This window comes from Microtus oregoni, unplaced genomic scaffold, assembly GCF_018167655.1.
Source record: "Microtus oregoni isolate MIOR12 unplaced genomic scaffold, Mior012 000172F_ref0000184, whole genome shotgun sequence".
Classification (NCBI taxonomy): Eukaryota; Metazoa; Chordata; class Mammalia; order Rodentia; family Cricetidae; genus Microtus; species Microtus oregoni.
Genome location: NW_024544828.1, coordinates 475,988 through 488,986, shown reverse-complemented (window position 1 = coordinate 488,986; position 12,999 = coordinate 475,988). Strand labels below are relative to the sequence as shown.

Here is a 12,999-nt window from a genome sequence, read left to right as displayed (position 1 = left end):
ATTGCTATCCTCCGCTGATGAGAGATCAGAGTAAGCTAAAGGATTCTCCATGGTCCCTTTTCAAGTGTCCTCCCTGGGTCAGCAGGGCTCTGGAGAGGTGCACAGTGGTCACTTCTGCTCAGGTGCTGACACAGAACCAGCCAGGGTGGACATTTCTTCCAGCAGATGATGTGTGCATGTCCCAAACAAAGACTACATTATCCAAACTAAAGGGAATGCATTTATGCACAAATTTATTTTCATTAAACATATTTCTTTTTTCATTTATTTTTATTTTGTGTGTATTTGCCTGCATATGTCTACATGAAGCTGTCAGATCTTGGAGTTACAAACAGTTTTAAGCTGCCATATAGGTGCTGGGAATTGAACCCGGGTCCTCTAAAAGAGCAGTCAGTGCTCTTAACCACTGAGCCATCTCTCTAGTCCCTACACACAAATGCATAATAGGTAATAAACATTATCTTATGAGTTGTTTGTGCACATTTTCCCAACCTGGTTTTCATGCTCCAGGACTAACGTTTCTTATGACAACCAGGGAGACACTGAGAGTCAATCTTTGATTTCTTCAGAGTTCACAGTCATTTAACAAACACTCCTTGAAGCCTCCTGGAAGTCTGTTTAGATGCACTCATACAGCAAAGAACAAGGTTAGCTCCTGCTCCCATGAGTGATGCTTGGACAGAATTGGCCTGCCAGGGATTTCTTCTCATAGAGAAAAGAACTACGGAGGGAGGAAAATGCAATGGAATCAAGAAACAGTTATATGCATTTGAATACGTGAAGAGGCCACACAGGATGCTACAAAGGACAATTTGCTACACAAATTGTCCTTTCAGAAACGGTTTCTTCAGATATGAAGTACCAAGTTTGTTAATAATATGCTAAAAGGAGAAATAGAAGCATTGGGCTGGATTCACAGAAACCGGCTCCTTATTCCAATTTGGCTTAAGCCAGGTTATAGAGATGGCCCTTATCCTGCAGGTGGAGTCCACAGGGCACACGTGAATGCACACGTGAAAAAGGCCCATTTGCAACCCAGAGGTGCTGAAAGTATTGTCTGCGGCTGCAGGTCAGCTCCCGCACACATTCAAATGACCTACATCTAGGTAAGAGGCCATTTCTTTCACTCAGGTCCTCTCTGATCCGTGTTCCCTCCAGTTTACCCAAGTCTTTCTCCCTATCCATCCATTCTCCCCAGCCTCCATCTGGCCGTCTTTCTTCATGCTAACCCCCCAAGATAGCACAAACAAGAAGCCAAGGGAGGATTCTCAGAACTTCAGGTTCAGGGATTAGCTCTGCTCTCAAGCCCGTGCCACCCTGAGCAGTTAACCACCTCTATATGCTTGATAGTCCTGTTAGGAAAAAAAAAATGGTTTCGGTAAAACCTATGACTGGGCTTTGAAAGGGACCTTTCCAACAAGCCATGCATGTACCTCTTTTCTTAGTTCCTGGTCCATATTAAATGTCCAATACATGTGAAGCTTTTGGACCATCCCTCAGTCCCAATACCCCAGTAATTCTGCTCACCAATGTCCTCATCTGCTGATACTATTAAACTTGACAATAGCTGATACTGCTGGCTTCTGTTCTGCTAAACTCCATCTCTCCTGCCTTCCAAAACCTAATGCAAACTCCCTCTTAGGATCTCTTCCAAAATCACTGCTGCTCACTGGTGGTACCCTCAGTGTGACTCTTCTTATGATGTGTGAACCCATGTGTACAAAATGGAGAGACCCTGATTTGAATAAAGCATCCCTTAAGATCTTAGTTGCTACTGAGAGCAGAACCTCTGGGCAGGTGGGATCCTGTCATACCCCAAATCACCACACGGGGCAGTCAGTCCAGTTCACTCCAGTGCAGACTGCAGCAGGCTGTGTCCTATTTCAATCTTTCTGGAAGCCAGGCCAAGAATGTACTGATTCTGTCTGGGATTGGCCTGCATAAAGCGAGATTAGAAGCTAGCACCAAGTCTCCCACTTCCACTCCATGACCTACCTTCCTGCAAGCTCAGCCTAGAGATTCGGTTTCATCTAATGATAGTCGTTGGAAAATTATCAACTTTCACACACTAGTAAGACAATATGCTGGCTCCCGTGTGGTTCTGGAGCAGCCAAAGGCAAAGTCAAAGGGTTTTCTGGGACGGCCCAAGCTTACAGATGTCAAGCAGGTGAATGACCCAAGAGCAAGGTTTTTCTCCTTACTGCTGAGATGGCCCAGTGGATAAGGCGCTTGTAAGCCGGATGGCCTGAGTGTGATCCCGAGACACACATAGTGGAAGGAAGAGAACCAACTCCCGAGTCCTGATGTGTGTGCCCACACACATACAAACACACACATAAATAAACATGATTTAAAACATTTAATTAAAAACTAGCATTTAGACACAATTTCCAAAGGCGAATAGACAGAACCTGGTTTGATAATCATACAATATCGATTTACACCATTTACATACTCAGAGATACCAAAATGTAACTCTCCCACAAATCTTCCGTCACAAGAGAAGGTATATTTTTGGAAAAGTGTGGACCGTGATGGTTACAAACAGGACAGAAGTGATGGCAACTTCGTTGGCAACTCGACTACATCTGTCGGTAACTAAACCCTAAGCAGCTGGGGACACCTGTGAGGAATTTTTCTTAATTGAACCATCTGACGTGGGAAGATTCACCTTGAATTTGGATCTTTTGAGGTGGGAAACTCCACCTTAAATCAGAGCCACACCTCTGGCAGCATCCTGTATAAAGGACACGGACGAAGGAAACTTTAGCTCTCTGCATGCTTGCCCTCGCTCTCACCAGCAAGTCTGTCCCTTCGCTGGCATGAGAGCCTACTTCTTCAGGATTCCAGTGTATACTGCGGACCAGCTGAGGCTTTCAGACTCATAGACTGAACAATTACTTGATTCTTGGACATTGTGTTAGCATAGTCATTGTTGGACTAGCTGGACCATGGCCTATAAGACCCTCTAGTGAATCCCCTTTCTATATCCTATCAGTTCTGGTCCTTTGGAGAACCCCAACGACAAGAGTTCAAGCCTCTTCCTTGTCACATAGTAAATGACAGTTGAGTCGCTGTCCCTTCTGAGATTCTGCTTCCCACCTTCCCATTTGAAAGGTAGGGACTTGGGTATCACCAAAAAGAGGAGATTGTGTGAAAAGAGGACCATGTAACAGACCTCCTGACCAGGATCTGCTCTCAAAATGGTCCCCTCTATTCAGATACTTCTAAGCCCAGCGTGGTGGCACACGCCTTTAATCACAACACTAGGAAGGTAGAGGCAGATGGATATCAGTGAGTTCGAGGCCAGCCTGATCTATAAAGCAAGTTTCAGGACAACCAGAGATAACGAGACCCTGTCTCAAATACTAAATAAAAAAGAAAAAGAAAAAATGGTCCCCGCTACTGCTCACCAGAAGCTGTGCTACAGAAACCATACGTCCTCTATGCCCGTCATCCGGTTTCTGCTGTAAGATTCATCTCAATGCTATCATTTTCTAATGAGAATTCTCTCTTTGTGAGTTTCACCGGAGCCTGACATAAGAGGACCTTATGAGATATTAATGAAAATGGATATCTTCTGTCACATTGATTTCCAAATCATTTTCTGCTTCTAAAATATTCATTCAGATACTTCTACTCAGCCAATCTTATTCTATACACTCAGGTCTTCATTTGACTATTTATTTGTTTCGGAAATATTTGCTCAGAGCCTCGAATATGAAGAGACTGTGAGCGTTATATAGAACAAAAACGGGTCCTCCACATACTCATTCCTCAACCTGTGTCTCTGACATACATTTTCTAAACATTTATGTACTGCATACATACAAATGCACATGTTGAATGCACTTTTTTTTCAGTTTAATCCTGTCCCTATATCACCTTATAAATCTAATAAATAAGCTGTTTCTCTAACCCAGAAATTATATATGGAGTTCCTGACACATGCTGGATTCTAAACAGCTTTAACTAACAGTCTGGGAGGTTTGTGTGTGTGACAGGATGATAAAGACACACTCACAAAGATACACATGGAGGTAAGAAGAAACGAGGGCAACAGGAATGGGGGTCTACAGAGGGAGAGATGAGGAAGCTTCTGAAATACCCAAAGGTATTTTTTTTAATTGAACTTATCATTGTGATTCCAATACCTTGAGTCATGTTCTGTGGCAGGAAACATTTTCCCTTGTTTTCAAGCGAGGCTGCGTCCTCACTTGATCCAGGTGGATCCTTGGAAGGAACTTCTTTATCTGCAGAGAATAAAGCAAAAGATCAGCTGTAAGAGTATACGCAAGTCCTAAGTATGGACTGGAGGGTCCTACCATGTACCAGTGGTAAAACCAAGACTAGGGCCTTAAGAAAACTATTGTCACCATTGCCTTATAATTACGTTGTAGCCAGCTGTTATCAAAGACCCGCCATGTATGCTATCTCAATCCTGCAGCAGTCTGGGTGCACCCATTTCATTAAATATTCCCACCCAGAGGTCAAACCCAGTTCCAGGGTGCAGTCCACTGACAGTGCTCCAGGTGTGTGGAGCCTAGGCAGATCATTCTGGCTCTAACTGCAGCAAGGCCTAGGTCAATGCGTAGGCATGGGAGGACTGGAGCCAAGTGAGAAAGAATGGTGCCGTTAGAGAGATGGCTGAGGAACCGGATGTAGCTCCCCATGCGGTCCACCTAGCTGTCCACAAGACAGGGTCCTGTCTAAAATCTCTCTTCCCATCCCTTAAAATAGTTCCTGTTCCTGTGGCCACTGAAATGGAGCAAAGGGTGTAGGCTGAAGCTGTCAGAAGAGTGCCTGCCTTACATGAACAAGGTTCGGGGCTCCATCATAAGCAGCCCTACTCCCGCCATAACAGAGCTCAAAGAAGGAAGACTGATAGATTGGTAAGATGGCTCAGTAGACAAAGTCCATCAAGTCTGATAACCTGATTTCAATCCCCAGGAAAGAACTGATCCTGAAACTTATCTTCTGACCTCAGAGAGAGAAAGACAGACAGAGAGAGAGAGAGAGAGAGAGAGAGAGAGAGAGAGAGAGAGGTGTTAAAGGGGGAATGCAGATTGAAACACAGGGTGGAGACGACCAGGGTGAAGCTGGAGGAGTGGAGGAGTGGTATTTTAATTGTTTAAGGTTGAAAAGGGAGCAGAGAGTGCAGCTAAGAAGCACAAGGAAGTAGAAAGGGCAGAGAAATTCGCTCATTGCTAGAGACGCAAAGGTGTGTCCAGCCACCACCTCTGGGCCACATACAGCCCAGGGTCCTTCTTTTGTGCTATAGTACCATGAATCACACTCAGAGCTTGGACAGCACCGAGAATACATAGCCTATGACGGGTCTTTCTTCAGTGGAAAACCCAAAAAGTTGGAGAGCCCTCCAGGACTGGCCTCTTTCACAGTATTTTCCAGATACAGAGGAGCTCAAGTCTTCAACACATTAATTTTGACAGATGGACTTTGTCCTCTCAGCCACAAAAATTCTCAAGAACTAAACCACTGGACCAGAACCATGCAGCATAAGCTCCTCCCAGGGTAGAAAGGTGGACAATCTTGTTTCTACTTCTACTACTCTTTCCAAGTCATTTACTCTTCACAGTTGCCTGTAAAATTTAGGTCAGAGATGTCCAAGCCCACTGTGTCTTGCCATCTGGACCTGCAGTTTAATGGCACGGCCCAAGCATGCAACAAGGCTCAAGCAGTCACAATCACCTCAGTTAGTGCCAAACTCTAGCCCTCATACTGCCGTCAAACGGGTTGGTCCCTTTCCACTGTGGGCCTCTATGGTGACACCTTGACCCCGGGGTCTCTCTACCTTTCTTCATGGTGGGAGCAGTTAGCACCGTTGATGGGCAGTAGGAACAAAATGGATTTCCGCTTGAGTAGGCAGAAGGAAGTGCCAGGTCTCTGTGCAGAAAACCCTGCGAACTGCTCAGGGCTGAAAGCTAGCGTTTGTAGGCAATCTGGCAGAAATGAGATGAGGCCATCAGAATCATTCGACAGTTCTGCCCCCAGGAGTCAGAAGTAACTGAGGGGTGGGGCACTAGCTGGAAATCATGAGACCTCTCCATGGACTGGGCAGACGACTTTGGACAAGGCATTTGACCTGTCCATTTCTGGGGTCTTTAATTTCTCCAGTTATGAAAGAAGGGGTTGACCAGATCAGAACTTCTGAACCCTGGCTATTTATTTGGGTCATCCAGGCTAGGTTTAATATTTCATACATACATACATACATACATATGCGCATTACGTGTGTATATGTTGTAATGTATGTGTATATTAAATCTATATGTTAAACATACATAAATATATTGATGCTTAGGCTTCATCAATATGGATTCTTACTTTTGTGATCTACAGGGCAGCTACAGGGGTCACGGGTACTTTTGTTTTAAATTCCCATATGATCACATCAGTTTAAGGCAGAGTTCAGGCACAAATCAGTTCTTCTTTGTTGTGGGATAATACTCTTGTACACTGTAAAGATTTGTCTCATATTAGTTTAATAAAACACTGATTGGCTAGTAGCCAAGCAGAAAATATAAGCAGGCCAACCAGACTAGAAGAATTCTGGGAAGAAGAAAAGGCAAAGGGTGAGTTGCCAGTCAGACACAGAGGAAGCAAGGTGAAAATTCCTTACTGAGTAAAGGTACCAAGCCACATGGCGGAGCATAAATAAAAATTATAGGTCAATTTAGGTTGTAAGAGCTAGTTAATAATAATCCTGAACTAATAGGCCAAATACTTTATAATTAATATAAGCCTCTGAGTGTTTATTTGGGACTGAATGGCTATGAAACAGGGCAGGACAGAAACTTCCATCTATACTTTTTATATGCAGTGGGCACCTAATTGGATTGTTCCTGGGTATTCTGCTCAGAGCTGAACCCTAAGGTTTTGCGTTTCTAGCGTTTCTAAATGGTGTTCCCATCACTGGCCCAAGAAGCATGTACCATGTGGTGGCTGCTCTTTTATCTTATGACAAACTTAACCACAAAGTAAACCCACAAACATCTTCTCCCCCCCCCCCTTTAGAATGAACTTTTAGTTTTAACTGCTTAATGCCATTTGGAAGTCAAAATGTTTTATTTACCCCAAAATTCTTGTCTTTATTTTGAAAACTGGAAGATTTATCACCCAGGGCTTTCATTCTCAAACAATCAACAGAGGTGAGTGGCCACTGTCCCAGGGAAGTACAAGCTGTTCAGTCACCACAGCCCAGCCTACCCGGTCACTCTTTGTGTCCTTGCACAGAAAAAGATCTGACGGCAGCCCCCTGTGAAGTGAGCCTTCCTTCAGGAAGGAAAGTCAAAGGCAATGCCCCTGATGTGGAACACAGATTTCATGGCCTGAAAAGGAGATGTGAGGTTTGGAACGTGAGCCCCAGTGTTTGCTCGCCAGCCCCAGAGGTAGGGAGGATGGGACATTTTAAAAGATGTCTCTAAAAATGATCTTGCAGAAACTACGGCTGACTATCTGTATAATTTAAGCTGTTAATGGTTTTCTAAGCAGGATTGGAAAAGAGCTATTCTTCTCCCCACATCAATAATAATAATAATGCATAGACTATAATGCATTAAATTCAAGAATTTGTGCTAATCAAAAGGTGTAAGTGAAAGAGTGCTGCACAGCTGGCAGAGTAAAAGAAAACATTAGCACTGCAGACAGTCATCAAAGAACTTGAACCTAGAGTATACAAGAAAGTACATGAGAAACCTTCAAGGGGTCACTGGAGAGATGGTTTCTCAGTTGAACATACTCGTTTTATTCCTAGCACCCACACAGTGGGTCACAACCATTTGTAACTCCAGTTCCGGGGGACCCAATTCCTTCTTCTGACCTCCCCAGGCACCAAGCGTGCGTGTAGTACACATACACACATGCAAGCAAAATACATAAAATAAAATGAACATCTTTAAAGCTCTTTTAATCTGTAAGAAACAAGCATGCAGGGTAGCGATGAGCTTCGTATGCGTATATGGTAGCAAAAGTCAACCTGCACGTGCTGGGCAGGTGAGTGGCCAAGCTTGGTAAATGGAGCAGGGTCAGGAGAGAGGAGCACTTTGTGGCAGGCAGAGGTGGAACGGATGGGGAGCTATGGGACATTCTCAGCAGTGCAGGGGCTCAATCAAAGTGATCGCTTTGCTAGGAGAAGCCCAGGAGGGACACAGAAGGAACCGGAAGGTTCAGGCCAGCTGGAAGGCCATTAGAAAGTCAGGGGAGGGAGTGGGAGACTGGACTGTAATTTTATCAGTGAGAAGTAAGAGAGCGGAGTGAACAACACTGTGCCTTAAAGTAAGAGAGAGAGAAGGACCCCTGACCTGCCAAAAGACTGACGCTAAATATGAGGGGGAAAGAAACATCACAAAAAAAATGAATGTTGGGCAGTTTAGGCATAGAAATGAGTGGTGAGTTTACCAAAGTTACACAATAACTTAACAGAGGTCATCCAAATCCCTGGGGACAGACTTGGTTATTTCTACTATAGTAGCTGACCTTGGAATTCTAAGGTCAAAAGGTCTCTGATAAGGAGAGCATCCCAACACAGACACTTGCTGGAAGTGAAGCCCCGCCCCCTTCTCCTAGCTTCTCTGCTCCAACCCTCTCTCCAAAACTTCAAGAAAATCGACCTTGAAGGCTCACTTGCATGTTCTTTATTACTTCACCCATGTTTTTTCGTTTGACCCAGAAGACACGCCATCAGCAGTTTTGGTGAGCTAAGCCCACATCTCCTTGCTGGAAGAAAACACAGACTCTTAACTATAGTTACATCCATCTATATGGATGTATCTCAGAGTGCAAAGTAGCAGCGGGGTCGGCAAGCAATCTGCATAACAATAGCATTTTGTTGATGTTGAAAACTGTAAACTGTTCTTTGCAGTGACGGAGTGTGTGTGGAGATGGAAGAGGGGAAAAAAAACCCACAGAATTCACAAAAGTGATTGGTTTTGCTGAGTGAGTTGTGGGAGTCAGATTGGAAGGAGCCATCCAGGGGATCCTAACTGTGGATGCAACTTTTTTATTTATTCAAAAGGAGAAAGAAAAGAAGCAGTCCTGATGGCACAAAATGATAAAGTGGATGGAACTCATTATTCCAACACTGTGTGTCATCACTGTGTTCAAATTCAGAGCGGTGTCCTGTTGATTGCTGTGTGCGCTCCCCTCCTCGTGTAATTCTATCAGTGAGTTGGTCTTAATAGAAAGGCTGAAAAGAGAGCGATGGTGTCTACAAAAAAAATTCTCCTCTCCATCTTCTATGTAAGAATTTCTGCCAAATCTCTACAAAGGGGTGTTGGGGATACGGGACAAGAGTTAGGCGTTTCTGCCATGACTTCCTTTGTGATCTGAAGTGGGCACTTGTTGGTGATTAAGAACAAGAGACCCAAAAGGGAGGAGTCAGAGGCCTGGCAACTGGCCAGGACCCTCCCTCTCACCACATGCTAGTGGAAGAATTCTGTAGAAAGCAGAAGACTCAACCAGAGGAGCTGCAGGAAGGGTCTACAGAGCCTTCTTCTGCAGAGGAACAGAGCTTGCGGAGGCAGCCCAAGCCAGCTTCCATTACTGCTACACCATGGCAAACCTGGGCAGCCACCCAGGGTCCTACATCATCTCAAACCTTCTCCCTTGCCTCCCCTATACACAAGGACACATGGTTTGGTCTTCATTGTTAACTCCCACGTATACAGACCCAATAGCAACAGCCACCAAAGAAACTAGAACACAGACCTCTCTCCGGTAGAGAATAGTAAATTAGAGAAGAGGTGTGGCCCTTATTAGCTAACAGCAGAAGAGCCAGCCAACACAGAGAGTCACATCTATGAGACACACTGTCCAATCTAATCCCTCCCACCACTCAATGCAGCCCACAGTCAGATAACTGCTACCCGAAGGTCCCAGAGACTTCCCTAAGGTCGTGAAAAAGTTGTTGTCCAGAGAAGGGTCTCAGACTCTGTGACATTTCCCTAGGATACACCGGGAGGCTCGGATGGAAATATTTACACCATCTGGCCTCAGATGCATCCCTAGCGACTTCCCTCAGGAAAAGGCTGGTGGGTGGAGAACAATACAGGAAGAATGACTGGAAGGCTGCGGCAGAATAAATAGTAAGCTGGCTCCTGGAGAAACAGTAAATCCAGGGGCTGCCAGGGGCTGTGCTGGGAAAAAAAAAAAAAAGCAAAAGGGCGAAACTGAGGGACGACAATGTCATCAAACTTCAAGGATGCCTTCGGAGCCGAGCAGTGGTGGCGCACGCCTTTAATCCCAGCACTTGGGAGGCAAGGGCAGGCGGATCTCTGTGAGTTCGAGACCAGCCTGGTCTACAAGAGCTAGTTCCAGGACAGGCTCCAAAACCACAGAGAAACCCTGTCTCGAAAAAACCAAAAAAAAAAAAAAAAAAAAAAAAAAAAAAAAAAAAAAAAAGGATGCCTTCGGTATCAGTCCGAGTTTCGCACCACTGAACTCGTCCCAAATGGAACCCCATCAAACAGCAGCCGAGTTCCTCCCACTGAAGCTAGGGTCAGTGTCAGGGGCCTCAGACTTTCTAGAGGATCCCATGGACCCCAGAGAATGTGATATTTGAGGGCCACAGAAATAGTAACAAGGCCTGACATCTATTAGGCGTGAATAACCGTGTGCTGGACTGTTTTCTATTTTGAATGTATAGACTTGAACCCCCAGAAATTTGGAGAAACAAAATATGTCACTGCCTTTTGTGGTATTTGGAGTTTGTCTATGTATAGTTTTGGGTGGGGTTCATGGTGTCCCTTGTCTAGGAAGAAGTCCTTGCTATAAGTGTCAAAATGTGTAGGCCAGGACTTATGGCTTACTTGGGGTTTGCTTTAAAAATCTCAAGTCTTTTTTGGAGCCAAAGTCACAGACCATAGAAGAAAGCAATAATTCAGAGGAAAAGCCCTTAGCTAGCAGAACCTCCCAGCTATGCTCACCAGAACCATGGTGACCAGAACCTTGGTGGTGCTCACTAGAACCTTGGTGCTCACCAGAACCATGGTGGTGCTCACTAGAACCTTGGTGCTCACCAGAACCATAGTGGTGCTCACCAGAACCATGGTGGTGCTCACCAGAACCATGGTAGCTCTCCAGAAAGAAACGTGACCCTAATAAAGGTGCAGACCGATGCTATAGAGCAGTGTCCCTCCATCTCCCAAGTGAGTCCTCCCCCAGCCCAACCCCGCCCTTTTCCCCTAGAGCCACAATCGATCCGGATGGACATCCTACAGTGTGACCACAGGGCTTCCTTCAGCTGCTGAGCTATGCAAAGCTGCAGGAGTTCCTCAGCAGTATGACCAACTGCCCTGGTTCGCCGTGGAGATCTGGGTTATAGAGCTGACCACATCCCAAGAATGCCCTCAGTCTCAAGCAAACCAGGAAGACTGGTCACCTTGTGTCCAGATTGCTGGACAGCTTCTTAGCATAACTTTCCATGACCTCGACTCCATAGGCTGGGCCACCGTCGTAGGTAAGAGAAAGGAAACAGCCCTGCTTCCTCTGCAGCAGAAGCCCTGATGAAAATAGCGCTGAGTGACCCCAAACAAATTTATGATCGTTCATAGGCCACAGAGGAACTCACTGTGGAGCCTTCTTCCTGTCCTAGGGAATCTTGGGAAGAAAGGAAGGAAGGGCTTAGTCACACACTAGGAGTGGCTGCCAAGAGCAGCCCTCACTCCCTGTTCACAAAGCGCAGACCCGGCACAGGACCTACTTCTCAGGTAAAGCAGAATTTCCCAGACTTCATTGCCTTTTTGCACCCAGAATGGGAAACACCAAACTAGAAGGGGATGAGAGGCAGGCAGCCAGAAAGTACAGCCATCTCCCAATCTTTGGAAGGAGAGTTTCTCCAAAACACCAACTTCCCTGGACCAGCACTCTCGCTTAAGACCCAGGCCAGATCCCCTTAGGAAACTCACCTGGGCCCCAGGGCAGACTCCGCTCCCCAGGGATACAGAAGCAGCCACCCATGTGTGCACCATCCTCCCTGGGCCAAGGCCCCTGGGAACGCCAGTCAGAAGAAACTTGGGAGCCTCCCATCGGAGGCCCTCCTCCCGCCTCCTCCCTGGCACGCGAGGGACCAAGGCTGCTCAATGCACAATACAGCCTTTGATATCCGGCCTGCAGTGGGGAGGCCAGGGAAGGTGGGAGGGGCCACTCAGCCTGCAGGCCAGATAGTCCTTGCTGTCAGGCCTTGGCCTGGGGAGCAGCTCCTCCCTGCCTTTCGACAGATTGCTTCACGCCTATCAGGCTGTGGCACATTCCTCGCATTCTAGGATCCAGACACAGTTCGGGTCTTGTGAGGGTGGCCAGGGCAGAGGAGGGCAAAGAGCATCCTGGGAATCAAGGGTGTCGTTCTTGCTCGCTCCCAGATGGTCTAGGCCCACAGACTCCCCTGCCAGCTCTTAGAAAACCTCTCTGCAAATGCTTCCTTGGCTTTTTGATAAAGTCAGGCCAGTGAGTGACAGTCTGTAGTATCAGTGAGCCACTTACTGGCTGGTGAACAGGGTTGAGCACCCCACCTTCCAGCTGTGGCCTCCCAAAGTCCTGGTGGGAGAGAATCCAGGAAATCATCCAGTGTTACCAAGAATTTTATGGTTGAAGAACTGGACTACCCAAACCATTTTAAGGTGTCAGACATTCATGAAGAACTGGTCGTGCTGGACCAAGCTCTTTTCTGTTTCAGATGGGCAGTGGAGTCGGGGAATGCACCTCACACAACAGGGCTGAGCCTCAGAAATCTCCCGTGAGATCACTCACAGGAGGCAGAGAGAACAGGCTGCATACCTTTGAGACTGCTCAGATGCTTGACTGCTCAAACTAGCCAGTCACAGGATCACTGGGCACTGACCTCCCTACCCAGAGCAAAGGTCTGCAGGAACGCCCAAGGACAAGACAGTACTGGCAGAGAGAGGCAGGGTCCTGGCAGCAGGCTTGTGTCTCGGGCTCTCTGGAGGCAGAACTTTCAGGCTTCGCTGGGCTTTTAGGAAGGGC

At 46.3% G+C, this 12,999-nt stretch overlaps 1 protein-coding gene across 1 annotated transcript in view; it reads right to left on the bottom strand.

Moving 5' to 3' along the window:
- LOC121445291 (SH3 domain and tetratricopeptide repeat-containing protein 2) overlaps positions 1–11,983 on the bottom strand; it is a 57,709-nt gene extending 45,726 nt beyond the window's left edge. The window contains exons 1-2 of the mRNA XM_041647346.1: positions 11,925–11,983; positions 4,155–4,253 (exon numbers count right to left, since the gene is read on the bottom strand). Of these exons, the coding sequence (XP_041503280.1) occupies positions 4,155–4,253; positions 11,925–11,976 (151 nt within the window). The 5' untranslated portion in view covers positions 11,977–11,983. The remainder of the gene's footprint in view (positions 1–4,154; positions 4,254–11,924) is intronic.
- Positions 11,984–12,999: the final 1,016 nt, after the last annotated feature.